The sequence below is a fragment of the Magallana gigas genome, chromosome 5 (assembly GCF_963853765.1).
Source record: "Magallana gigas chromosome 5, xbMagGiga1.1, whole genome shotgun sequence".
Lineage (NCBI taxonomy): Eukaryota > Metazoa > Mollusca > Bivalvia > Ostreida > Ostreidae > Magallana > Magallana gigas.
In genome coordinates, this window is record NC_088857.1 from 7,084,615 (window position 1) to 7,109,940 (window position 25,326).

Genomic DNA, 25,326 nt, shown 5'->3' on the forward strand with positions numbered 1-25,326 from the left:
TTAGCGTTTTAGATACCCTGTATTGATTTTGCTCTACATCGCTGTTGTAAACAAATTCAATAATACGCAATTAGAATAGTAATATATACTTCTATGAGGGATTGAAATGATTAATGTTGAAAAACTCGATTCTGTTAAAGTAAAATGAAAAACAAAGTTTCTGATTAACCATGATCTCAGAAATGCTTATATATTCTTTGTTTTGACCCCCTCCCCCACCGAATTTTTCTTTTTCTTATACTATACCGGTTTAAATTTATAAACAGAAGCTATTTCTAATTTAATTAATCTTCAATTAATTTAAATTAATTAATATCTAAATGATATCTAATCCCTATCAAGGCTCAAAGCATGTTTATGGGTACTTAAAGTTTTCCAGTAAAATTGTTGGAGAGAGAGAGAGAGAGAGAGAGAGAGAGAGAGAGAGAGAGAGAGAGAGAGAGAGAGAGAGAGAGAAACAAGTGAGAGGAAAGGGGGTACACTTATGAAATGTACCTTGTACACGTTTACATAAATGTACAGACTTGCAAAATGTTTCCCAGAGGTTGTGGTCTGTTTAATTTCCAATGTTTATAGTTATAATATAGAAATAGCAATGTGAATCCCGGAGGAGGGGTTCAAACTGCCACCCTCTACCTACCCACACATAGAGAGACACACGGATTTAAGAACGCTACTTTTTAAATCAAAGTTTGTTACCTAATCACATTAAATTGTGAGCAAGTGATTTACGTGCGTCTAGATCTAATTTGATGAGGCAGACATTAGTAATTTTTACTTGATTAAATTTTATTTAAATACTTCTGATCGTGGGTTATCTACTCTCTGACCATAGAGAGTCTTATACATCCAGAGATTTTCATTGTTTGGCCTATAACATTAATGAAGGTGTTGAGTCTTAATGAAATGTTTCACATGAGTGAGGACAGGATGCTACTTTCATTGTTATTTGCATCCCATAGTTTAAATGTATAACTAAACTAAAATCATCTTCAATGATTTGTAAAATCTTTCTTTACATCGAAAATTAATTGCTTATATCTGCTAAACCAGCGCAGATATCAAGGTGCGGATTTTTGGAACTTTCTAGGATAAACCAATTTTATTGATTGCTGAAAAAAAATTTTGACTAGAGGTACCCATGTTCAATGTATGATCATATTTAACCCCTCCCCCGCCTCAACTTCTGCCGCTTGGGGACCACAAATCTTGCGATTTAACATCAGGATTTATGACCATGTTAACAATGCAAGCTTTTATCTACTACAACTAGGATAGTACAGACGAAAATACTATACTCAATAAAATTTCACTATGTGGCCGTATTGGCCCCGCCCTACGGCCTGAACCCCTGACCCAAGAACCACGAGATAAACAATTTTCGAAAAAGGTTTCATTTATTACATGCATTTAGTTTTTATAAAATATGTATGGGGGTAGAGAAGACGCTTTTGTAAAGCTTTCATATATTTTTATTAAATGGCAATATTGGGTCCAACCCAAGGGCCTGTCCTAGGGGTCATGAATTTCACAATTTTGGTCGGAGGCTGCACGGACGTCATAATCATTCCTTTAGTTTTTCTCAAGTGTATATAAGAGTAGTAAAGAAACTTTTCTAAGATTTTATACACTTTTTAAATGGGAGTAGCGAATAAGATTTTCTTAGATTTAATTGGCAATTGGCCAAATTATTTTTAAGGCGAAATTAATATTGTAATCTTGTGAACGGACGACAAGCGACACATACCGCACGATGCAAGACGGCGGACGAAAACAAATTACAAAAGGTCACTTTAGGTTCCTCAGGTGAGCTAAAAAGAATCCATTCTAAAATGTTCTGATAAAAATTTTTATTTCTGTTTAATTAATTTACATGAATTACAATCCGTTTTGCATATTAATGTTTTGGACATCTTCAGATTACCCTATCATTTCTCGTACACAGTTTTCATCAGCACAGCAGAAAACTTCTCCATGTGTTGTTTTTGCCAGCATTTGCAGAAGATGACAGTCTTCTTTCTGTATTCAAATCCATAAAACATTGTTAAAACCAGATACACGTAAAAAAAATAGTTGGGCAATAAGGAATTCTTCTTTAAGCAAAATGAGTTGATCAAATACAGTGGGGATGATTAAATCAAAAAAGCCCTTAGGGCTATAAGATAGATTTGATGAGGCACTGAGCACTGTATTTGATCGTTTCATAAATTACCATGATGCAGTGCGTGGTGAAATTGAATCCTGTAACAGAGATAGATCGGACCATACAGTTCTCCGATACATGGCATGTGGTGTTCCATGTACACTCTAGATCCTCGGTACAAGTGGGGCAAGCAACACCTAGAAGACATATCAGTTGATTAATTGGTTTTATTTAAATAAAATGCTTACAGACGTAAAAAACATTACATTCCAAAACAGACACTTTACGTATACCTTTTATCAAACAGTTCAATTATTAATTCAAAATTGAAAACTTTTAAATTTTTTTTTTAAACAGTTGTATAATAAAATATGATATAATTCAGAGTTGGAGAGAAAATAAATTAATTCTTCACTCTTTAAAATTTAAACAAATAATGAAAATAGTATTAAATTACAATATTTCTTTAGATTCTACATAATTGGTTTCATCTTATTTGCTGGCAACTTTATTTTCTCTTTAGGGGATAATATTTGATTCTTTAAAAAAAATTGAAACGTTGAAGAAACGTGTGAGTCAGACACGCAGGCTGTTTTAAAATAATTAAATAAAAATTATTCTAAACAACACATTCGTATCTAGTAAAAACAACAAAAAAACTTTTTAAATATGATTTTTTAAGCTATAAACTATTATTCCAGCTTAATACATTTATCTTACAATATAGTTAAAAACACCAAATCTTAATTGCTTTACTTCCCAATATGGTTACTTTGTAAAGGACATAGAATTTTACTCAAATGATATAATTATGTTAAATTTAGAAAATTAATATACTCTTCACTCACCTGCTGGTGGAGCTAAACAAAAAAAGAATAGTAAAGATGATAGGTATTACAATATGCATAAATTTAAAAAAAATTGAAAAAGCTACGTTTTACTTACTTTGACATGGAACTTGAAGACAGTTATTTATTTCAAACAACGGTTCAGTACAATTGTGACCGCCATACTGTGGGGGGTTGCAGGCCCTTGCTCTCACCCTGAATCCGCTCCCACATGTTACACTGCACGGTGACCAGTCCCCCCACGCCAATGAAACACCATTCCCTTTCAGCAATATAAAAAAATCTATCTATATCTATATATCTCTCTCTCTGTATCTATCTATCTATCTATCTATCTATCTATCTATCTATCTATCTATCTATCTATCTATCTATCTATCTATCTATATATATATATATTACAAAGTGATCGAATACGGTCGTGTGTGATCATTAATCGTCTATCATAAAGCTCTCCAGGGTTAGTAGATTTGATCAACCCTGACCTAATTTAATCCACAAATATTACTTAAAGATTGTTCCCTGTTGCTTGAATCTATCTATCTATCTATCTATCTATCTATCTATCTATTTATCTATCTATCTTTTATGCATCAAACTCTCTTTGTAATCAAGTAATTTTCTGCCGAATGGAGTTTTGACTATTCAAAGTGTACTATTCCAACTTTATGTACTAATTTAGATTATAGTTTTATTGCGTGGGCCCGCAAAAAATATATTGGGGAGGTTAAACCGGATGCTATGGGAAATATTCAGCTTGCGCATGAGCCAGTCTGGGTCCTGTGTTATAAAGGGTTGCTCAGGAAACAAGGCTAGCACACGTCTATCTGAAGCGAATCGGGATCGGGATACTGTGCAATATTGAAGTATTCTGTTTAAAAAAATGATTGGCATGGGGTATGGACTGTCAGCATCATGGAATAAGTTATCTTAATTCCCAAACTTCTCAAAATTGCATAAATTGCGATGTTTTGATGTTTTCCGAGTACACCTGTGACTTAACTTTACTATTATACAATAAAGTAGGCGAGGCTATGTACAGCACTTACCGATTAAAATTGTTTCTTATTTAAGTTTGAATGAATAATTATTTCACTGTACATAATGGATGATTGAATATTTACGTCACTGTATAAAAGTAAATTGCAAGACACATGCATCAAAATATTGCATTACCTTCACGAAGCTGTCACTCCATAGTTAACAAGGTAGTGTGACGCGTAAAGTGTGAACACATGGTGGAATTCGTCGAACGCCTAATACTATACATGTAATCTTCAATAATATTTATATGAGATACAACCTACAAATTTAGTGGTTAAATGCAGGGGGCTGGAGTTTGTGGAATCTCTCATAATCTCTAAGCTTTTTTCACGTTTCCGTTAGAAACAAGTTTGTAAGTTCAATACAACGACCTTGTCAGCATATACAATCTTCCACTGGGTCGCATGCTGACTGATGACGTGTTTCATTCTTATTGTAAGACCATAACTAATCACCCAATTGTCTACCGACTTTTCCGGGGTTTTTTCCCGACTACCACAAAGAGCACATGGCGGGTGTGACCGGTCAGCAGAGGATGCTCACTTCCCCATGGCACTTGATCCTATATCATCTTTTTAGAGTTCCGTGTTGCTCTGCTGTGAATTTGTATTTCGTTTAATGGATTTTTGAGATAGATAACAGTATGTTATTGTCATTTTTTCATGCACATGGTCCATGTATTACAGTCCATTATTTAAGGACAGCAACTTGCAAATCCTTTATTTTTTTAGACGACGACTTCTTTCACTGCGCTTGCGGCAGTGCATTCTTAACATACAAACGATAAACACGTGGTTTATAAAGAAGACCTGCGTGGAGCTTAATATTTAGTAAATGCCTTATCGTGTGCCCTTTTTCATTTTTGATTATGTGATAGGTAACAAATAACTACAATTTGCGCAAACATTACGCCTCGCACTACTTTATTTACAATGCATTGCGCCTCACACTACTTTATTTACAATGCAATGACAGCTTCGTGGAAGTTGATATTATAATTTGTTGCATTTATCTTGCAATTTAAACTATTGTACAATGACCTAATTATTTAGTCATGTATTCTATAGAGGCACATAACTCTTAAATCTTGATTTCATGTATGTGCGTAAAAAACAGAATGACGATTTATGCAATTAGATGCATGTTGTAGTTTTGGCATCACATTAACTTATTCAATGATGCTGATAGTTCATATCAAATGCCCATCATTAGTTTAAGGTGACTCACTACATCTTGTGACGTAGTGTCTTAAAAAGTATAAGTCTGGGTGAAGTGAGGTACCTTAAATGGAATACTTTGCAATTACAGTGCCATTAAAACATTTGCACATGGCATGGAATTCCGATCCCAACTCAGAAAAACGTGTGCTAGCCTAGTTCCTTGGTCTACCCAAAATCCCGCGCAGGAACCAAGCTAGGTCATGGGCAAGCTGAATTTTCCCCATAGCATTCGATTTAACATCTACTCTATATTCTCTGCTTGGACCTCAAATATTCTTTTTTATTTCCAAAATGATAACTTCCTTAGAAAATGCTTGATATATAAATCATTAAAAAGACAGTTGACAGAGACATCTTAAATTACCTGGACATGGGTTATCATTGCAGTGTTCACTCATGTGTGATTCCCCCCGACACTGGAGGCCGCCATTGGCTGGAGTCGGGTGGTTACAGGTTCGAGTCCTTGTTTTTACTCCTTCGCCACACGTGCCACTACACGCAGATGAATTTTGCCAGCATGACCAATCTCCGTTGACTGTGTCAATGAAATTTGAAGAGCTGTTTAGTTTGATTGATTTGACCATTTTTTAATTTTTACTTGGTAAAACGTTGGGCGCACCGTGTTTAAAAATTATATACTTATAATTATATAGATACATATTTTTCTATCTAAGCAAAGAATGTTTAAAATAAGGGTTGACTTCAAAATGTTGTTTTCATTTCACCAAATCTATGCATTTTTTAATTTGATCAAGTCAGAAATAAGAGATTCTAATACATAGTTGTTTTTCTTAAAAATTATGTTCAGAAAAAAATACTATTCAATAAGAGGGCATTGAGTAATAAGTAGTCACTGATTATTATTTCTAGTTATATAAAAAGTGATTTCATCTAATTAACTCTTTCTGAACAACAAATTTGTATCAACTAAAAAAAAAAAAAGCTTTTTAGATATGATTTTTTAAGCTATAAACTGTTTTAAGTCCAGAATAAAAAAAAATCATTCTAGTTTAATATGTTAATCTTACAATATAGTTTAAAGTAATAGGAGTTTTGTTTAGAATTTTAATTTGTTGCAAAAGCTTTCGGGGGTGATAAGTCTGCATGTAACTTAAACTTTTATGATAAATAAGTTTTGAAAAAATTATGAATGTTTGTCAGAAAAAAGATTTCTCTTCTAGGGAATAAAAAGCAGATCATTTTTGTACAGGACGACAAAAATTCAGTTTTGCTTCAATTAAGGCTTTTTAACGGCTTTTTCCACAAAAATATGTCATGGTATTTTTGTCATTTTGGAAGAAAATAACATTTTCGTTGCGAAAAATTTCAGCATGAAAATTGCTGCTCATATTGCTTTAAAAAACATTCAGTTTCTGTACTTTCCAATAGGATAACTTCATAAAGGGCATAGATTTTCACTCATATGATATTATGTTTAATTTAGAACATTAAATACATCTCACTCACCTGCAAGTGGAGCTAAACAAAAATCAAAGTACTGATAGTACTGAAAAGCGCTAACCTAGCTCGGTTCATAATGGAAATTTACTTAATGCAAGATTAGATTTTTAAAAAATAGATTTTATTTTTCTATATTTCGGCTTCTGTATGAGCACTTTATTTCCTTATAACTGCTTGGCATTCCCTACAGTAATGCACGTAAGCCATGAAGATTATGTTCACTATAGCCCGAATTTTTTTAGATTCACAATAGCACGTGCAATTATATATGTAAACCCCTAAAACTGGTTCTCTAACCAGTTTTAGTGATGTATATTTCTGCTCATAGGGAGTGGTTATTCCATGCACCGAAAGTAGAAGTCTAACAAGCTATGCTTTGCGCTTTAAAAAGGAATAAACAAAGAAAAGAAATAATATACCGTATATCCGCTAATTTTCGTGATAATATAATTTTCGCTTTCTTCGCAAACGTTTTTACAAACTATTTAATACGCAGAAATTATATTCCGTATCATTTTTTATCAGAAACTTTTTAAATCGCAAAAAATGACTTGCGCAAATTAAAAATGCTACACATTTTCCCCATTTTGCAAGTTTTGTGACACGTGAAAAAACTCAGATATACGGTAATACGTAGATATGCAAAAATATAATTTAAAAATATGAACAAGCCACGTTTTACTTACTTTGACATGGAACTTGAATACAGTCATTTATTTCAAACAACGGTCCGGTACAGTTGAGACCCCCGTACTTTGGTGGAATACAGGCTCTAGATCTCACCCTTGATCCTCTCCCACATGTTACACTGCACGGTGACCAGACCTCCCAAGCCAGAAAAATACCGTTCACTATCAACAATAATAAAAATGTCATCTATCTATTTATCTATCTATTTATCTATCTATCTATCTTTCTATCTGGTCTTTTCATCCATCCATCCATCCATGTATACATCTATATATCCATCCATCCATCCATCCTGCCATGCATCCATCCATCCATCCATCCATCCATGTATCCATCCATTCATCCATCCTTCCATCCATCCATCTTTCAATTTATACTTACATTTTCCGTTGCACATATGTATTTGACTGTGATAACACTAAGAATCGATTTCTTAACGTAAAGCTGACTACATTTCATCAATGACTATCTTGCGTGGAATTATCGAACATTTATATATCTTTTTATGCATCAAGCTATTCTTATAATCAAGGAATTTTCTGCTGAATGTAGTATGACTATTTCAATGTGTACTAATTCATTTTAATGTATTAAACCGATAATCGACGAATTAAAATGAACTTGGATTATAGTTTTATTGCGAGGACCCGCAAAAAATATATTTTGGAAGTTAAACCGAATACTATGGGGAAAATTCAGCTTATGCACGAACTAGCCTGATCCTGTGCGAAAAAGGGTTGCTCAGGAAACCAGGCTAGCACACGAATCTAAATCTGGATCGGGATTCCGTGCTATATGCACACACAAGTTTAAAGTATTCTTTAAAAAAAAAAAACTGGACTGTCAGCATTATGTAAAAAGTTAATGAAATGCCGAAACTACTGTATGCATCAAAATTGCATCAATCGCGATGTTTTGTTGTTTTTCGAATTCATGTGACTAAACTGTATTATCATAGTAGGCGAGGCTAGAGCACTTATCGAGTAAATTTTTATTCTCATTTAAGCTTGAATGTATAATTAAGCTTGAATGTATAATTATTATACTGTATATAATAATGTACATCATGATCGAAAAATTTCGTCACTGTATAAAAATTTGAATTGCAAGAAAAATGCATCAAATTATTGCATTACTGTGGAATGATTTAATTTTGGGGGGCCAATTTTCGTTGAGTATAGGTATTTTGCTTATTCCTGGGAATGTAATTCGTGGATGTTTCGGTTTTCAGTTTCAGTATTGATAATAATTCTTCCTAAATTTGTTTTTGTTGAAGTTGTGAACTCCTGGGAGAGGGCTACCCGAGAATACCACGGTTATTGAGCTACCACGAATATTTATTCCACAGTAATTTACATGAAGCTGTTCTGCATAGTTACATTGTAACAAGGTAGTTTGACGCGAAAAGTTTGAACACATAGTGGAATTCGTCGAATACCTAATTCTATACCTGTAATCTTCAATAATATACGTGATGCTCCTACAAATTTAGTGGTTAAAAGCAGGGGACTAGAGTTTATGGAATTCTAATTATCTCAAAGCATTCACGTTTCCATTAGAAACATGCAAATGGTCCACGTATTACAGTCCTTTATTAAAGGACAGCAACTTGCAAATCCTTTATTTTTCATTGAGACGACGACTTCTTTCAAGGCGCATACAACACGGCATTCTTAACATATAAACGATAAACAAGTGGTTTATATAAAAGAAATGTGTGGAGCTATATATTAAGTAAATGCCGTATCATGTGCCCTTTTTCGTGTTTGTTGATGAGATATCCCAAATATTACGCCTCGCACAACTTTATCACTATGCAGTGACAGCTTTGTATATAAATTAATTTTATATTCCGAAGCATTAAACTTGCAATTTAAACTATTGTACAAGGATCTAATTATTCAATCATGTATTCTATACAGACACATAATTATTAAATCATGTTTACATGTATCTCCGTAAAAAATTTAATCGGAACGGAAAGTATTCCAGCCTCGTCAACTTAAATAAAAGTCAAGCCATTTTCAGAAAACAATACAACATCACGACTTTTGCTATAAGTTGCATGTTGTAGTTTTGGCATAGCCTTAACTTATTCGATGTTGCTGACAGTTCATATCAAAAAACCCAATTAGTATAAAGGGAATACTTTGTTTTGTTTCTTTACTGTTAATCGACAGCTTTACAATTGCAGCGCCTTTTAACATGTGCATATGACAAAGAATCCCGATCCCAATTCAGATAAATGTGTGCTAGCCTGGTTCCCTGGACCACCCATACATGGAGTCTCGTGCAGGAACCAGGCTAGCTCATGCACAAGCTAAATTGTCCCGTTGGAGTTTCTTCGGTTTAACCTGGATTCGATTTAACTGCTTGTTAAAAGGGTCCACGCAATTATTCCTTTTTATCCCCGACATGATATATTTCTTTCTAAGAAAAAGCTTAACATAACAATCAGCAAAATACAATTGACAGAGACGTCATAAAATACCTGGACATGGGTTTTCATTGCAATGATCACTCATGTGTGATTCCCCCTGACACTGGAGGCCACCATTTGCTGGAGTCGGGTTGTCACAGGTTCGATTCCTTGTTCTTACTCCTCGCCACACGTGACACTACACGCGGATAAATTTTGCCAGTTTGACCACCCTCCGTTAACTGTACAATTGAAATGTGCAGAGCTTTTTAGTGTGATTGATTTTTAAGCAAACAATGAATGTTAAAATATGGGGTGACAGGAAAGTTATCACGTGACCTATTGATCACATTGATGTTATTAAAACATAAAGATAATGATATAAAATGTGGAAGTCAAGATCTTTAAATCTTTATTGTATTCTTTAGATATGTTTATGTTGACGATTCCATTTGGATTTGTGACTCAAAAACCCTAATTTTTTATAGTCTTTTTTAGTATACTGACATATTCTGATCAGTTCTTTTAAATAACATTTACTCATTTAAAGTAAATAAATTAGGGGAATTTAACATTTACAGTTTTCGTAAGAGGTTTTAATGTTAATGATTAAATCCAAACACTAAATTACGTTTTTGATATTAAAAATCGCAAAATGCCACAATACGTCATCTATATTAATTGACTTTCTTTGTTTAAAAAATCTATCTATCTATCTATCTATCTATCTATCTATCTATCTATCTATCATGAGCATGACACGTACAGTTATTATAAATAATATAAATATACGTAAAATTAATTGAAATGACCTTTGAATATTATAAGTAGATCAAATATGGTCGTGCATCACAGGGGCATCGTATCCGCTCTACACTCTATGACATATATATGAATAATAACACCTTGTGTATAATTTATATATATGTTATAGAGTGTAGAGCGGATACGATGCCCCTGTGCGTGCGTGATAATATCTCTAATAAAAGCTCTGTAATCTTTATTTAGTTCTACAACCTCTGACCGAATTTGATCAACTAATAATACTTAAAGAATGTTTACTTATTGTTTGAATCGATCTATCTATCTATCTATCTATCTATCTATCCATCTATCTATCTATCTATCTATCTATCTATCTATCTACACATCGAGCTACCTTTTATAATCAAGTAATTTTCGGCTGAATGGAATATGACTATTTCGAAGTGATGTGATTCATCTAAAGGCATCACACTGACAATCAACCAATTTGAATGAACTTAGGTTGTAGTTAAATATATCCTTCATTTTTTCATAGAGAGGATTTTTTCAAGGTACATGCAACAGTGCATTCTTAACATACAAATGGAAAACACATGGTTTATAGGGTAAACCTGTGTGGAGCTAAATGTTAAGTAAATGCCGTAACGTATGGCCCTTTTCGTATTTACTGAGGAGACATGAAGCAAATTAATACGAAAAAATTGGCAAGAGAAATACAAACTGACTTTTTAGATTTTATATACCTCTGTGGTGTATAACCACTAAATTTGTATGTTGTTTTGCGTATAGCCCTGACCTTTAACCTCAGATGCATACTTCTTACATAGTTAGAAATTATATTAATGTTGATTACATGTATAGTATAAGGCACTGGGCAAATTTCACTATAAGCGCAAACATTACATCTTGCAATAGTTTATTACCTATGCAGTGACAGCTTTGTGTAAATCGGATTCATATTTTGATGCACTGTTCTTGAGATTAAAACTTTTGTACAGTTCCCTAATGTTTCAATCATCTATTCTTTACAATCACATAGTTATTGAATCATGCTGATATGATTAAATTTTAATCAGAAAGTACTAGCTTCGTCAATGTAATGTATAGATATTTCAGAAAACAATAGAACATCACGATTTATGTTATTAAATGCACATTGTGGATTTGGTATAACCTAACGTTTGTCTATGTTGCTGAGAGTTCATATCAAATCCCCATCATTACTTTAAAAGAAATACTTTGTTCCGACAGCTTTTCAATAACAGCGCCTTTTAACATGTGCACATAGTATAGAATCCCGAATCCAACTATGATAAACGTGTGCTAGCCCGATTACGATGGCTACCAATAATTCTGCGCAGCTTATCTTTTCAATAGCATCCAAGATTCTATTTTATCAGCTTGGACCTCAGGGTTCACGCAATTATTCTTTTTCGTCTCGAAAATGGTAACTTTTTTTCAAACTGCTTAATACAGCAATCATCAACATACAGTTGACAGAGACATGTTATATTACCTGGACATGGGTTTTCATTGCAATGATCACTCATGTGTGATTCCCCCTGACATTGGAGGCCGCCGTAGGCTGGAGTCGGGTTGTCACAGGTTCGATTCCTTGTTCTTACTCCTCCGCCACACGTGACACTACACGCGGATGAATTTTTGAATTTTGCCAGTTTGACCACCCTCCGTTAACTGTACAATTGAAATGTGCAGAGCTTTTTAGTGTGATTGATTTTTAAGTAAACAAGGAATGTTTAAAATATGGGGTGACGGGAAAGTTATCACGTGACCTATTGATCACATTGCTGTTATTAAAACATAAAAATAATAATTAAACACTATGGAAGTCATGATATTTGAATCTTTTATATATTCTATAGGTATGTTTATGTTGATATATCCATTTGGATTTGTGACTCAAGAACCCTAATTTTTTTATAGTCTTTTTAGGATACTGACATATTCTGATCAGTTCTTTTAAATAACATTTACTTATTTAAAGTAAATAAATTAGGGAAATTTTACATTGAGAGTTTACGTAAGAGGTTTTAATATTAAAGTATACGTTTATTCAGAATGGAAAAAAAAATCCACTGATGATAATGAAAAACTATCTATTGTGTGTTATAGACCTTTTATGGTAGTGTTATTTTTCACTTTCAAAAAAGTAGGTCAATGATCTATTTTCTAAGTTAATGGCCATTAAATATTTTTTGAAAATGTAAGAAAAATCCCTAATTTTACATTATGATTGAGATTTCCTTAATTGTGAAAATAATAGAAATTGCTAAACTCTTTTAAAAATGAAATACAGTTTAAGAATGGCAATGACACTAAATAGTCACAAAGCATTCAGTTTTCATTCACAATTTTTATAAATTTTCCAGTCCGACTTTCCTCGATAAGTTTTTAAATCCCTACCAATTTTTTATTCAATTTAACAAAAACCTGAGTGATGATAATGCTAAAACATTTATAGTTTTGAACCAGGTATATTGACCTAACTCTGCAGGCATAAAATTTTGATGAGGTTTATGATCAAAATTTTAAGATATGGTGTCCCTTATCATTTTTAAGCATTTTCTATATTTTTGTAGTGTGAGCCATACAATTATCTAAATGAAAAAGTGAGATAAAACAAACAGAAAAAATGCAAAATTAAGTTGACTTACAAGTTAAATCTTAACTTTAAATATTACAATATAAAAATAAATTTCAGTGAAAAACAAAATCTGAATAAAAAAATTTCATATATCCTCCATTTTTTCATAGAGAGGATTTTTTCAAGGTACATGCAACAGTGCATTCTTAACATACAAATGGAAAACACATGGTTTATAGGGTAAACCTGTGTGGAGCTAAATGTTAAGTAAATGCCGTGACCTATGGCCCTTTTCGTATTTACTGAGGAGACATGAAGCAAATTAATACGAAAAAATTGGCAATAGAAATACAAACTGAATTTTTTTTATTTTATTTACCTGTGTGGTGTTTAAACATTAAATTTATACTAGACTTTGACCCGTGCGTGCACGGGTTGACATTGCATATCGGACATTTCCGAAATAGGTACATCGACACACGTTATTATTTACATTTACATAACGAAGCTATAAGCCTACACTAATGCTATTAATTTCACTACACTTTCCTTTTTTTTAAATAATCTGTGTCTCGGGAAAGGCCCTCATCACAGATAGAATGCCCGTAGTGTAGCAGAAAATTGCAGAATCGCTCCGGAACGCTTTTGGAGAAAGTTAATGAAGTTGACTTGAAAATAACAGTCAAATTCATCACAACAAACCTTTTTGAGACTGCAAATACCTTTCAACTACAAATTTCAATCCACAGAATGGAAGAATTCAACACTTTTTCACCAATGTACACGTATTTTCTTTGTAAAACTGGGTCCATAGGACATTATTTTTAATGATAAAACATATTCTATCTTCTTCACTCTCCTAACAAATATAATGTAACTTTTTTGCATGTAATCAAATATTTTTGTCATCACGAAGACAAAAGTAAGTACTTAGTTGAAATGTACATCTATATTTGTTATTTTATACTTTCTCTCATCAGAAATCATTATCATATATGAACAGAATATATAGCAAAAGTCCAATGAAAATTTACCCGTATTTCTGAGTTTATTCATGCAGATGTGATATTGTGGACATAAACTAAAGATCCCGTTAGCGTGAATGTTTTGCGCAAGCGCAAGATTGTAAAATCCAAAGAATCCAGGTGATTTCCGGGATTTTTTGAGGAACTTTCGTTGATTTTTAATTAGCGAAGCTTAACTGAGAAAAAATAAAAACAAATTGGTAATCTTCAAGTACCAATGATGTTTAAAATATATAAAACAAAAGCCAGTATTCTTCCGATTTCTCGGTATTAAAGACAAAAAATTCGAGTCTATTATTTTAATAAAGTAGTATAGATGTTGTTTCACGTATAGCCCTGACCTTTAACCTCAGAGTCATACTTCTTACGTAGTTAGAAATTAAAGTAATGTTGATTACATGTATAGTATTAGGGCATTGGGCAAATTTCATTATTAGCGCAAACATTACATCTTGCAGTAATTTATTACCAATGCAGTGACAGCTTTGTGTAAATCGGATTCATATTTTGATGCACTGTTCTTGAGATTTAAACTTTTGCTCAGCGTCCCAATGATTCAATCATCTATTTCATACAATCACATAATTATTGAATCATGCTGATATGATTAAATTTTAATCGGAAAGTACACTAGCTTCGTCAACGTAATGTATAGATATTTCAGAAAACAAAAGAACATGACGATTCATAGTATTAGATGCATGTTTTTGTTCGGCATAACAATAATTTATTCTGTGATGCTGAGAGTTCATATCAAATACCCATCATTACTTTAAAGAAATACTTTGTTTCTGTACTGTTTTATACCAACAGGTTTATAATTACAATGCCTTTAAACATGTGCATATGGCATATAATTCCGATCCCTATGCAGATAAACGTGTGCTAGCCTGGTTCTTTGGACTCCCTAAAATCTCGCGCAGGATCCAGGCTAGCTTACGCGCAAGCTGAATTTTTCCCACAACATCAGGTTTAACTTCTAGTCTGTATTTTCTTCTTGGACCTCAGGGTCCATGCAATTATTCTTTGTTATCTCAAAAATGATAATTTTCTTTTCTTACCAAGTGCTTAATATAGCAATCATCAACATACAGTTGACAGAGACATATTGTATTACCTGGACATGGGTTTTCATTGCAACGTTCACTCATGTGCGATTCCCCCTGACATTGGAGGTCGCCATAGGCTGGAGTCGGGTTGGTACAGGTTCGATTCCTTGTTCTTACTCCTCCACCACACGTGACACTACACGCGGATGAATTTTGCCAGCTTGACCACCCTCCGTTGACTGTACAAATGAAGTGTGTAGCACTATTCATTTGATAGATTTGACCAGTTTTTTTGAATTTGGCAAAACGTTTCACGCACCGTCTTAAAAAATCCAGAATTATAAATTTTCTATATATATGAATAATGATTAAAATAAGGGGTGACAGGGTAACTAACCAGTCTTTTTCAGTCTTTTAGTAGACTGATATATTCTGATTAGTCATTTCAAATATTTTTTTTAATTTATAGTAAATAGATAAGGGTTATTTAACGGGTTTTTTCGTAAGAGGTTTTAATTTTTAGAAAATGAATAAATTTAAAGACTGAATTACTTTTTGGATGTTTTTAATCGGAAACTGCCACAATAAATCATCGATAATTCCAGAAATAGGAGTAAAGATGATTCCTTTTGTAGGGCATGCATCGGTGTTAAATGCCAAGAAAGTGTTCGTGGTATCTTGATATTTTACACAGCACTTTATATAATAATATTTACATTTTCAACTGTCTTTTCTGTGATAACATAACGAATTAGTCTTGAACCCTAAAACCCAATAACTTCATAATACATGAGTAACACAAAATGGGCGTTTCTTATCGCATAACCGATAAACGGTATTGGCTGTGCCGCGTAGTAATACATAACATGTGCTGCATAAAAAAATGGTTTTAAAATTATTTTGTTTCAAAGTGTACAAATTGGAAATAATATAAATATGAATAATAAGGAACATTCTTTAAATATTTTGAGGTGATAATATCGGTCAAAGCGAGGTAAAATCTATCAAAAAGCCCTTCGGGCTTCATAAGATTTGACCACGCCCCGGCCACAATTATCAATTCATAATACTAAGAATGATTCTTTAATTCTCAATAAATTACATATTAACGCTGATATGAAAAAGTTCTCAGAACATTCAATGAGCATTTTACGTGGTTTTGCATTATGTTTACAAACTACAAACGTGTTCAACTGGATGTTTTTCTTATTTTCATAAAATGACTGTATTACCATTTGCAAAGAGGTCAATTACAATTAATTATTAAATTACGCTCTATTCTAAAAAAGATTAAATAAAATTTGCAAATAAATTTAGTGGATATTAATTATTTGATTTAAAGACTACCCCTCCCTACACAATAATTAAATTTAAAAAAAACACAAAGCTACAATAGAAGGGCAATATCTCTCTTGTATGGGAAGGAGTGGCCACCACACATATACAAGAATGTTTTAGAAGACTCTTAATTTTAATAAGTAAAAATACTTTTTAAATCATTGATTAATATATTTACACTGCATCATCCTGATCCACGTACAGATGTGCACCCTATACAAATTGTTGGAGACTTTAGGAAAGTTGCATTTTTCATTTCCAAATTCAATCTAGTATGCATTTTTCAATCTGATCAAGCAATTTTGTGTCAGAAATAAGAAAATTTAATACTTCTTTTGTTCCGAAAAGGTAATTTAATAAGGGGGCATTAAGTTATAAGTACCCACTGATTTTTCTTCTTATAATGCAATAAGTACACAATGCCACCAGCTTGGATTCATTTTAAACTGTCACCACGTTAGTTTGAATTTTTGTTTAAAATTAAGCCGTAAAATTATTTTGCGATTCTCTCCGTTTTTTGATCGGTCATTTAACATTTTAAAGTTTACAACAAATTCAACCAAAACGTCACATTATACCTGTCATTAATAAAAAATTACACCTCAAAATGCTTTTTCTGTCTTAATATGTGCTAATTGTCTAAACAGCGGACGTAAGTTGTCACTTTTATAAGGAGAAAATTTCCCTGTCATTTGTGCTTGTGTAGATATTTCAATATATGTGCATTCTAAGCATGTTTATATAAACTTTGTATAGAAAATTTATAATTGATATATATTATCCACTTCTATCATTTTTACTAGTATTTTGATCGAAATCGACGCCTATTGAATGTGCGTATCAGTGCTAAATTTAGAAGAAAATAGCTAAGGTATCACGTATTTATGGCTAATGTAAACTTTCATTTCTCAAATCTACGGCGGTAGATGCATATTGAGGGGTGATATTTATTAATAACAGGCACCGTTTTGGTTAAATCAGTTGTAAGCTTAGATGTTGAAGGACCGATCGGGAGACAGAGAGGATTGCAAAATGGTTTTACCGATGAGTTCTATCGAATCTCTTAGCTAATGTGATAGTTTTAGATAAAGACAGCGGTTTTGGGTACCTTCTGTTTTATAACAGAGAGGGTATACATCTTCTATACTGAGAAAAATATGCAGGTGCCTCTGGATGCATTCTTGAAAATAATTGCAGCAGTCTTGTAGCAGTTCTTAATTAAACACGCAATGTTTTGAATTTCCGGTTCCTCTACACATTTAGCGATTAATGTCTATAAACAACTAAAACTAGATGCTGCTATTAGACAGTAATACCTGCACCAAGTGTTTGCCCCATAATAACACTGTTTTTTTACCAGTGTTTGTAAAATGAAGGCCACATGCAATTTTCGGTAATTTTTAAAAATTTTAATTTTCATAAAGGATAAGATCCAATCCAATAATACATGTGCGCAGCCCTTTATGTATAATTTGGGGTTGAACCGTTTGTTTGTGAATTTTAAAAGTTAATCAAAAATGTTTAAATCATATGTCATTGAAAGTATGGTCTACATAATTCATAGAAACAAAATTAAATTATGCCCTCTCCCCTCGGCGGTTCCCGGCTTTAGATTTGCTTCTCAGTGCCAACAAATTTCACATGCAAAAAGTTCAACCCCAAATTGTACATAAAAGGCCGCTCATATGTATTGTGGGATGGAATCTCAATTTTTGAAAATAATGTTTTAAAAATTTTACGCTAATTTTTTTACTCCTTGGATGAAATTTAAACTTTTGACACCTTACTGCAAATCTATAGGACAGCCCCTATCATATCCCAAGAGACGACGTAGCTACTCCAAAAGTTGTTAGTGGAGTTCTGGGAGCCACACTTATTTTTTTTTTGTTCACCAATCCCCGTTATAAATAATAAAGAGTCTGAAACCAGTTCACACTTCAAAATGAAACCTCAAATCGTATTCTAGAAGATCAGTTGGCTACTGCAAAAAATGTTGACTTTTTTTGAAACCAGATTTTTTGGTATAAAAAAGAAAGAAATGATATTTCAGCCACCAAATGACCCTCATGGCAAAATTGAAATTTGCAAAACTTTATTGCGCATCTAAAGAACACCCCAAAATATATTCCAAACGATGATTTGCCTATTGTTGAAAATGTAAAATGAGTTCGAGGAGAAAGATTCTTTGTGAAAAAACGTAATTTTTTACCAATAATATAACCCCCAGGACTACTTTAGAATTTTTGAAACCTTTTTACAAAACAACATGACACCCCAAATCAAACTCCGAGAGTTCAGTTTGCTAGTTTATAAGATGTAAGAGCAGTTTGAGAAAGTAAAACGTGACAGACGGACGGACGCAACCGGGTAATAACAAAATACTCGAAATTTCTTTAAAAGTGTGGGTATAATAAGGAGGCTATGTGGTCAAGAAATAAATTTATACCATCGACCGCAAACTTAAAGATATTGATTGTTTAGCTATTAACAATCATTTGTAAAGAAAAATTCTAAAAAAAAAAAATTCCCATTTAAATTCTCATACATCTACACATAGAGCTCTTCTTCTAAAGGGGATCAATACAGTCTAAAATGGCAATATCTCTCGACCCCTCCAAAATACCTGGTGGACATTCGCGTGTGCATCGACATTGTGTGGTCCTGAAAGACGACCCCTCACATGTGCCGGATCTATAAGTCAAGCAGGTTCTACGGGAGTATCTTACACCTGTCCCACAGGTCACGCTGCAACGTGTCCAATCACTCCATGCACTCCATTGTGCTATACGTAAAAGTTACAGAATAAACATGCCATGCTTAAACAAAGCAGAAACGGTTCATGATTATAGCTTTTAGAATTATCGGGTTTTTGTTTCACAATAAGCTGCTGTTAAATTGAATTTGAAGAAAATATGTTTTCGGTTTTGAATTATGTTTTCGTAATTGCAAATGCAGATGTATGAGAGAATATAAACTTTGACAATTACGTAGACAAGTGGAGCTTATCAGCTGAAAGAGGAAACTTGAACCAAAAAAGTACTCAAGTAAGCATTGCATATCTTTTTTTGTTTTGACAGGAAATATTGAATAATGAAATGCGTTGATTAGAACAGTATTCAAAATGAAAAGTCCAAAGAAGAAATACAAAACAGTTGCAGACAAACACGGACCTCTAAAAAATTTAGAGGTAGAATCAGGTGCCATGGAGGAGTGAGCATACTCCGCTGACCGGTCATACCCGCCGCGTGCTCTTTGTCATAATTTGAAAAATGAAAATATCTGTAGACAATTCAGTGATTATTTTCCCCCAAACATTTTTAGAAGTTACACGTTAAAGTTATCGTAAATGATGTGAATGGTTTAAAACCATCACATGCCGTAAATCTTGCCGCTGCTATTCATTTTTAATTAAAAAATGAATAATGCACGATTTTCAAAATTTTTATTTGGACAAAGTGTACTTAATCTACATTAGTTCAGTATTGAGGTTGCAAAGCAAATTATTTCATGTTAACTTTTTGTGTTCTGTCTATGTAATAATGAGAAACCTTATACATCCTAATTGAACTTGTGAGGAATCAAATAAAATAGTTATCATTGTTTTGTTTAGGCAGCAATTAACTTGTGTCAACGGATTACCAATTTTTGAAATAAGAAATTAGCAATCATTTTATATTTTAACAACTATGTATGTTATTTTGTAATGATATCAATTTTCAACTATCCCACTAATGATTACTAAGAATTCCACTGGAAGTCTTATTTTTACTAATCAATTTCAGTCGATTTCAGCAAATTGAACTGGCACACAAACAAATTGGGTTTATAGAAATCGTTAGTCAATATTCAAGCAATAACGTATAATTAAAAAAACCTGACGACTTTCACCTTACATTTGAAAATTATTCTTAGTGTCCCACAAACATATGATAATAAAGTTTGAATTGTTGATGTTGAATATTTGAAAAAAGCCATTTTATTTTTAAAAACCGTAAATTAAAACTCATTATAACTCGCATCTGAACATCGCCAATAAGATCAGAAATACTGAGTTTACTAGTAATACCTATATAGAGCGATAAATTAAGCAAATATACAACCTATTAGATATATAATATGAAAAATGGCGATGTTAACAATGTTAATGCAAATGACTTAAAAGTCTTGCTAATTTGTTCGTTTTTGGGTTTTTTTTTTTGCACCGACCAGAGTTAGCCTACTAATTTAACGAACTATATAATTTTTGGCCTAGTTATACAATAAAGGGCGCTTATAGCGAAGCGCCAGGGACGATCAATTTTGATTTGTTATAAAGTTAATTCTTCATGACCGTAGCTTTATTTAGCTAGGCGTTTTGGGATTAGAGTTATAGCCATGATTTATTGTAAACGTGTAATTATGTTTGTCCACGGTTTATTCCAAATATGATTTTTATCTAATAAACTGTGTGTTTGTTAGAAAACATAAATTGGTTCTAAAAAATTGTTTTTTACAAATTATGCATAATTCAACGATAGCTTATCTATTTATAATGTTACCTCAATGTCAATATCAATGTTAAGATAAAAAATATGCATCACATATAAAGGAAGAAATAAGTAAAAATATGCCATGATATTACGATGTTTCAAACTGTAGAAATGTGTATTTCCTAACTTTTGAAACTGAAATTACAACACATCAATATTTATATTTGATTTATTTATTTGATGAGATCTATTCGAGACATGTCGAAACAACAAGGGCAAGAAAAAATGAAACAGTGTCAATGTGGCAAACTTACATTTTTATCTTTTGTACCGTGCTCCTATTAATTGAATGGGTCACCTATATGTACAATCTAGGCAAACTTGTCGAGAGAAAAAAAGGAAAAGAATACTTGGGTCAAAGGATTGCAGTACCTGCTTTAACGCCTGTTACTAAAAATCCAAAGAAGATAACGCTGCACACTGAGTTCATGGTTGCACTGTTTCTGAGACGGATTGCAATTTCTTATCTATTATTATCATTAAAGGTCGAACAGTCTCGTAGTGACGTGCTTAAACTTTTGATTTTTAACCCAAAAATCAACCAACCGGAAATCAGCAACTACGACTTCATAAATCGTTTTAGATATAAACTTAACAAGTAGATTGTAAAATGACAAGCGAGTTGCATTTTAAAAATTTAACAATTATGTTTTGATTTTTTATTTAAAGGTACTCAATATAACAGCGTGATATGTACACTATTTTGCAAAAGTATAATGTGAGATATCAACTACTCCATTGGTATTCTAATTAATTAATTTCATTCGACTTGTAAGGTTTTTCAATTCGGTATCTTAACAAAAGGCCCACTGGCAACATTGCATATTCACTATTTGAGGATGATTGCAGAGTAATACTGCGAATTGCAGTATAGTGTAGTTTTTGAGAAGAAATTTTTAAAATATTTACCATCTGTATTTGAATGTTGACTAACGAAATTAATTTAAGCCAAAATAACGTATAAAAAACCTGACGAGAATCATTATACATTTGAAAAGTATTCTTAGTTTCCTACAAACATGTATTTTGTGAAGAAGTTTAAATTATTGATGTTGACTATTTGAAAAAAGCCATCTTATCTTTAAAACCAGTACATTAAAACTCATTATAACTTGCGTCTGAACATCGTCAGTAAGATGGGAAAAATTGAGTGTGCTTGTTATATCTATGTAGAGCGACAAATTAAGCAACTATTCAATATATAATATGAAAAGTAACGATGTAAACAGCTTTAATGTAGATAATCATCAAAATGCAAAATCAATATTTTTGTTAAATTGAGAGTTGTTGTACTTGAAGGCATATGAGTGTTGCTAAAATTCATGAAATGATTTTTATTGATTATTATTAGTTAGAGGGATGTTTCTTGTTGAAATTGATATGCAATATGTAGGCCCCATATGTTAGATACATGAGAATCAGAAAAAAAGCGAAACTCGCGGCTATGGCTGTTGTGTTGACTTTACACAGTGAAATTGCAAGTTACAGACGGGAGGTCAAATAACACGAAAAATAGGTGGATGGGACACTGTAAACTATACACCGATAAGTTTCTGACATGTGATGGTACAACATGCACGAGGTTCTGAAGGTCAACCCATTGCAGGAATTTAGCTAGAGAGGGGTCTAAAAAGCTGAAAAATCGTGAAAAATTAGCAAAAAGTGAAAGGGTCAAAATCACATTTAAAAAACACTATGCAGAAAATTGTATAGGTTTTGACTAGTAATTATCTTCATAAATTGTTGATTGGCCTTATAAAGAATGATTTGAATGTATTTGTGCTGAATGGGAACTGCGGAAATTCTAGTTACAGAGTTCCGAAGACACACATTCCCTGACTACAATGAATTGTATAAAAAAAAAAACTGTCCCGTACCACTTATAACTTTTGGTCTAGTTAACAGTTAAGAGCGCTTATAGCGAAGCGCCAGAAACTACCAATTTTTATTCGTTATAAACGTAATTCTTTAATAAGGCGTTTCAGGATTAGAGATTATGAAGCCTACAGATGTAATTCGTTGTAAGCGGGCTCGTTATAACCATGTTTTATTGTAAATGTAAATGACTGTCCACAGTCTGTTTCATTGAAACTGAAATTTAAACGTATCATTATTTATATTTGATTTATTCATTTGAAAAAATCTAATCGAGACGTGTCAAAACAACAAGGGCAAGAAAAGATAGTGAAAAGTGTCAATGTGGCAAACGTTCGTTTTTGCACCGTGCTTTTATAAAATGAATGGGTCACCTACAATCTAGTCAAACTTGTCGAGAGACCAAAAGGATAGAAAATACTTGTTAAAAGGACAAAGAAGATAAAGTTGCCCAATGGGTTCATGGTTACACTGTTTTTGAGACGGATTGCAATTTCTTATCTAATAAAATCTTTAAAGGTCGAACCGTCTCGTATTGACGTGCATAAACTTTTGATTTTTAACCCAAAAATCAAACAACCGGAAATCCGTGACTAGCACTTTACAAATCATTTTGGATATAAACATATCAATCATTTTTATTTAAAGGTAGTCTATATAACATCGTGAACTAAACGCTATTTTGCTAAAGTGTAATGATGATTTTTTGTACTCCATTGGTATTCTCACTAATTAACACAATTTAAACTTAAGCAATCTTGGCAAACTTGTCGAGAGAGAAAAAGGTAGGAAAATACTTGTGTCAAAGGATTACAGTACCTGCTTTAAAGCCTGTTACTAAAAACCAAACAGGATAACGCTGCACACTGAGTTCATGGTTACAATGATTTGAGACGGATTGCAATTTCTTATCTATTATCTATACTACTATATTAAAATAATAGACTCGAATTTTTGGTCTTTAATAATGAGAAATCGGAAGAATACCGTCTTTTGTTTTATATATTTTAAACATCGTTGGTATTTGAAGATTACCAATTTGTTTTAATTTTTTCTCAGTTAAGCTTCACTAATTAATAATCAATGAAAATTCCTCAAAAAATCCCGGAAATCACCTGGATTTTTTGGATTTTACAATCTTGCGCGTACGCAATACAATCACGCTAACGGGATCTTAAGTTTATGTTTCCACATAAATAAACTCAGAAAATTCAAATGATAATACAAATACGGCTAAATTTTCATTGGACTTTTGCTATATATTCTGTTCATATATATTAATGATTTCTTACGAGAGAAAGTATAAAATAACAAATATACATTTCAACTAAGTACTTACTTTTGTCTTCATGATGACAAAAAATATTTGATTACATGCAAAAAAGTTACATTTTATTTGTTAGGAGAGTGAAGATAGAATATGTTTTATCGTAAAAATGAAAAATGTCCTACGGACCTAGTTTTACAAAGAAAATACGTGTACGTTGGTGAAAAGGTGTTGAATTCTTCCATTCTAAGAATTAAAATTTTTAGTTGAAAGGTATTTGTTGTGATGAATTTGACTGTTATTTTCAAGGCAACTTCTTTAATTTTCTCCAAAATCGTTCCGGAGCGATTCTGCAAGCTCCATATCTGCAAGAGTTGGTGGTTAGTCGTATGCTTAGTTCAGATGACAAACAGGTAACAACAGTTTTAGTCAGCATGATTGCTGGAAAATAAGATTTTAATTGTATATAGATTTATTTTATGCTGAAATTTTTTTTTTACAAGCTTCACTTTTCAGATGATTTTAGGTTCCTTGAATGGTGCGGACGCCATTCTTGCACCAGGGGGAAAGTGTAGCAGAATCATTTTATATATATATATATATATATATATATATATATATATATATATATATATATATATATATATATATATATATATATATAAGAAGCACTAGCAAACCAACAACACTCGTTATCTAAAGTGTCGGATCAAAAGATACACGGTTATAAGATGAGATATAAAAAAGCACTAAAAATAACCAACGACACGAACAATAAAGTAAAATATTGTCAAATTTTCGGGACAACCCGTCCCTTCTTCAGGACAACAAAATAAAAACTACATAAGAAAGAAGAAAAACATCTACAAAACCAGCACTAAACTAAACTAAATAATATATAAAAACTAGATAATGTTTAAACACCGGATCAAAACGTGGCAGCTACATCTTTATATTTAAGAATTCGAGCACGAGAAAGAAAAATCCCGGCATACCAAAAGGACTAGCCACCAGAGTCAGACGTATTTGTTCAACTCAAGAACTATAC

General features: G+C 32.5%; 1 protein-coding gene across 1 annotated transcript; it reads right to left on the reverse strand.

Moving 5' to 3' along the window:
• Positions 1 to 1,841: 1,841 nt before the first annotated feature.
• Positions 1,842 to 12,256, reverse strand: LOC136275434 (mucin-like protein). The gene is made up of 7 exons (XM_066084642.1): positions 12,107 to 12,256; positions 9,898 to 10,067; positions 7,403 to 7,567; positions 5,620 to 5,790; positions 2,992 to 3,003; positions 2,213 to 2,340; positions 1,842 to 2,019 (listed from the first exon to the last, which is right to left on the reverse strand). Exons 2-7 carry the CDS (start codon positions 9,929 to 9,931, stop codon positions 1,921 to 1,923), a joined length of 609 nt encoding a protein of 202 aa, XP_065940714.1. The 5' UTR covers positions 9,932 to 10,067; positions 12,107 to 12,256; the 3' UTR covers positions 1,842 to 1,920.
• Positions 12,257 to 25,326: the final 13,070 nt, after the last annotated feature.

What these genes read in the sequence shown, in the direction of transcription:
- LOC136275434 (XM_066084642.1), bottom strand. Translation starts at nt 9,931, where the DNA reads ATGAGTGATCATTGCAATGAAAACCCATGTCCAG. An exon ending in CAATGAAAACCCATGTCCAG is followed by an intron (nt 7,568 to 9,897) that starts GTATTTTATGAC and finishes TATTGTTGATAG; the next exon opens with TGAACGGTATTTTTCTGGCT. An exon ending in TCACCACGCACTGCATCATG is followed by an intron (nt 2,020 to 2,212) that starts GTAATTTATGAA and finishes ATTTGAATACAG; the next exon opens with AAAGAAGACTGTCATCTTCT.